At 56.5% G+C, this 4,139-nt stretch overlaps 1 protein-coding gene across 1 annotated transcript; it reads right to left on the bottom strand.

Annotated features, from left to right (window-relative positions):
* Positions 1-1,645: 1,645 nt before the first annotated feature.
* Positions 1,646-3,316, bottom strand: LOC124120368 (keratin-associated protein 10-7-like). The gene has a single exon (XM_046483177.2). The coding sequence runs from the start codon at positions 3,314-3,316 to the stop codon at positions 1,646-1,648; it is 1,671 nt and encodes a 556-aa protein (XP_046339133.2).
* Between the last annotated feature and the right edge of the window lie 823 nt (positions 3,317-4,139).

The raw sequence follows: 4,139 nt of genomic DNA, 5'->3' as shown, positions 1-4,139 counted from the left end.
CACGCTAGAAGACAATGTAAACCGAAATGATCCCAAATATCTATGCTACGCTAACCGCATCCAGAGTGAACCAAGTGTGTGTGTGTGTGTGTGTGTGTGTGTGTGTGTGTGTGTGTGTGTGTGTGTGTGTGTGTGTGTGTGTGTGTGTGTGTGTGCTTGCTTGTTCTGGTCCGAACTAATGCCGGTTTTATAATGCTATCCATCTGAGATATTATTTTAACATGGATACCAACTCAAATATTGACACGCGAGCCGACAAGTTCTTAGTTTATGCACCACGCAGGGAAACAACAAGTACTATATTTTAAGGTATGTTGGAATGACGCGGCCGGGGATCGAACCACCGACCTTCCGCTCTCCGGACAAACGTTCTGTTCACCAGACCACGGAGGCTGTCCTTTGATTTGTCCTTACAATGATTGCAATTATATTTTTTATTTTATTTTTTATTTTGACAAGCAACGTTTCAATCCTTTAAGGACAGCAAAGAATGTATTAATGTGAGAAATAATTCCAAATAAACCCTTTTATGACTATCAGAAACATTAAATGGACAATGTGCATATATCATACATTACGATACAGTTCTAGCCATTTCATACCCTTCCGACGTGTGTTAGAGTATATTTCACGTTTACAGTATGGCATGCGCTGATCTTCGACAAACACGCACTTTGTGTTAGGTAGAGATTGTAGATAGAGGTGGTGAAACTCCATTGACTCGACACCGACAATATAAATGTCTAGTCGCAGCAGAATCAAAATCGGCTTTATAGTCTAATGATTCTGTCTTTCTAGAACTACTGATAACCCATATATTTACGATGGTTCGCATAACTTCGAGTTCCACTCACTCCCTCCCTCACTCACTCAATCAATCAATCAATCAATCAGGCACTCACTCACTCACTCACTCACTCATGTGCTGTTGAGGACCTGGATTGAGATATAAAAGTCTCCAGTAGTTGTCATTGAGTATAAAAGCAAATACGATTCTTTTTATTTGAGAAATATAAATTAATTAGGGCGAACTGACGCAACTGCAGACCCAAATCTCCATGCGGAATATGACCCAGTTGTGAAATAGCTATCAGCTGAAATACGATTTCGCAATATCAGTGACGTCACGCTGGGTCATGTTGCGTGGCTGGGGAGCAAATTAGGTGAACGAGTTGAGGCCACATATATAGTGGAGCAGCTGTGAACATGAATATTTCAAGAATTTCTCAATCTACGAGCGAAGGATTATTTATTGCCTGAACGAAGAATACAATCTTATTATTTTCAATTTACATGAGTTCTACATGGACGCGATGTTTAGACAATTTTCAGATAATGATATGCAGTTTTCACTAAAAAGATTATCGATCTTAGGGAGATTTTAGACTGAGAGTGAATTAGAGGAACACTGAGTACACCCTCTATGCACTTCACCTACATGACAAACCAGAGGTAGTCATGGGCACATATGGGACTATTAGGGAACATACCAGGGACACACAGGGGCAGAGTCAAGGGACACGAAGGGGCACAGGCCAGAGGCACATAGGGGTATAGGCCAGGGTACCACAGGGGCATATGCCAAGGTACCACAGGGGCGTAGGCCAGGAGCACACAGGGGCACAGGCCATGGGCACACAGGGGTTCAGGCCAGGAGCACACAGGGGCTCAGGCCAGGAGCACACAGGGGCATAGGCCAGGGGCACACAAGGGCATAGGCCAGGGTACCACAGGGGCATAGACCAGGGGTACACAGGGACATAGGCCAGGGGCACACAGGGGCACAGGCCAGGGGCACACAGGGACATAGGCCAGGGGCACACAGGGGCACAGGCCAGGGGCACACAGGGGCATAGGCCAGGGGCACACAGGGGCATAGGCCAGGGGCACACAGGGGCATAGGCCAGGGGCACACAGGGGCATAGGCCAGGGGCACACAGGGGCATAGGCCAGGAGCACACAGGGACATAGGCCAGGAGCACACAGGGGCATAGGCCAGGAGCACACAGGGACATAGGCCAGGGGCACCCAGGGGCATAGGCCAGGGGCACACAGGGGCACACAGGGGCATAGGCCAGGAGCACACAGGGACATAGGCCAGGGGCACCCAGGGGCATAGGCCAGGGGCACACAGGGACATAGGCCGGGACACGCACGCAGAGTATAGGCCAGGGTACCACAGGGGCATAGACCTGGGGCACACAGGGGCATAGGCCAGGGGCACACAGGGACATAGGCCGGGACACGCACGCAGAGTATAGGCCAGGGTACCACAGGGGCATAGGCCAGGGGCACACAGGGGCATAGGCCAAGGTACCACAGGGGCGTAGGCCAGGAGCACACAGGGGCACACAGGGGCATAGGCCAGGAGCACACAAGGGCATAGGCCAGGGGCACAGGCCAGGGGCATAGGCCATGGGCACACAGTGGCACACAGGGGCACACAGGAGCATAGGCCATGGGCACACAGGGGCATAGGCCAGGGGCACACGGGGCACAGGCCAGGGGCATTGGCCATGGGCACACAGGGGCATAGGCCATGGGCACACAGGGGCATAGACCGGGACACGCACGCAGAGTATAGGCCAGGGTACCACAGGAACATAGGCAAGGAGCACACAGGGGCATAGGCCAGGGGCACACAGGGGCATAGACCGGGACACGCACGCAGAGTATAGGCCAGGGAACCACAGGGACATAGGCCAGGAGCACACAGGGGCATACGCCAAGGGCACACAGGGGCATAGGCCAGGGGCAAACAGGGGCATAGGCCAGGGGCACAAAGGGTCATAGACCAGGGGCATAGGCCAGGGGCACACAGGGGCATAGGCCAGGAGCACACATGGGCACAGGCCAGGAGCACACAGGGGCACAGGCCAGGGGCATAGACCAGGGGCATAGGCCAGGGGCACACAGGGGCATAGGCCAGGGGAACACGGGGGAATAGGCCAGGGGCACACAGGGGCACAGGCCAGGAGCACACAGGGGCACAGGCCAGGAGCACAAAGGGACATAGATCAGGGGCATAGGCCAGGGGCACACAGGGCCACAGGCCAGGGGCATAGGCCAGGGGCACACAGGGGCACAGGCCAGGAGCACACAGGGGCATAGGCCAGGAGCACACAAGGTCATAGGCCAGGGGCACACAGGGGCATAGGCCAGGGGCACACAGGGGCATAGGCCAGGGGCACACAGGGGCATAGGCCAGGGGCACACAGGGGCATAGGCCAGGAGCACACAGGGACATAGGCCAGGAGCACACAGGGGCATAGGCCAGGAGCACACAGGGACATAGGCCAGGGGCACCCAGGGGCATAGGCCAGGGGCACACAGGGACATAGGCCGGGACACGCACGCAGAGTATAGGCCAGGGTACCACAGGGGCATAGACCTGGGGCACACAGGGGCATAGGCCAGGGGCACACAGGGACATAGGCCGGGACACGCACGCAGAGTATAGGCCAGGGTACCACAGGGGCATAGGCCAGGGGCACACAGGGGCATAGGCCAAGGTACCACAGGGGCGTAGGCCAGGAGCACACAGGGGCACACAGGGGCATAGGCAAGGAGCACACAAGGGCATAGGCCAGGGGCACAGGCCAGGGGCATAGGCCATGGGCACACAGTGGCACACAGGGGCACACAGGAGCATAGGCCATGGGCACACAGGGGCATAGGCCAGGGGCACACGGGGCACAGGCCAGGGGCATTGGCCATGGGCACACAGGGGCATAGGCCATGGGCACACAGGGGCATAGACCGGGACACGCACGCAGAGTATAGGCCAGGGTACCACAGGAACATAGGCAAGGAGCACACAGGGGCATAGGCCAGGGGCACACAGGGGCATAGACCGGGACACGCACGCAGAGTATAGGCCAGGGAACCACAGGGACATAGGCCAGGAGCACACAGGGGCATACGCCAAGGGCACACAGGGGCATAGGCCAGGGGCAAACAGGGGCATAGGCCAGGGGCTCAAAGGGTCATAGACCAGGGGCATAGGCCAGGGGCACACAGGGGCATAGGCCAGGAGCACACATGGGCACAGGCCAGGAGCACACAGGGGCACAGGCCAGGGGCATAGACCAGGGGCATAGGCCAGGGGCACACAGGGGCATAGGCCAGGGGAACACGGG

Source organism: Haliotis rufescens, unplaced genomic scaffold, assembly GCF_023055435.1.
Source record: "Haliotis rufescens isolate VD_foot unplaced genomic scaffold, xgHalRufe1.0.p SCAF_3, whole genome shotgun sequence".
NCBI lineage: Eukaryota > Metazoa > Mollusca > Gastropoda > Lepetellida > Haliotidae > Haliotis > Haliotis rufescens.
The sequence above is the reverse complement of the archived record's forward strand: the minus strand, read 5'-3'. Positions and strand labels throughout refer to the sequence as shown.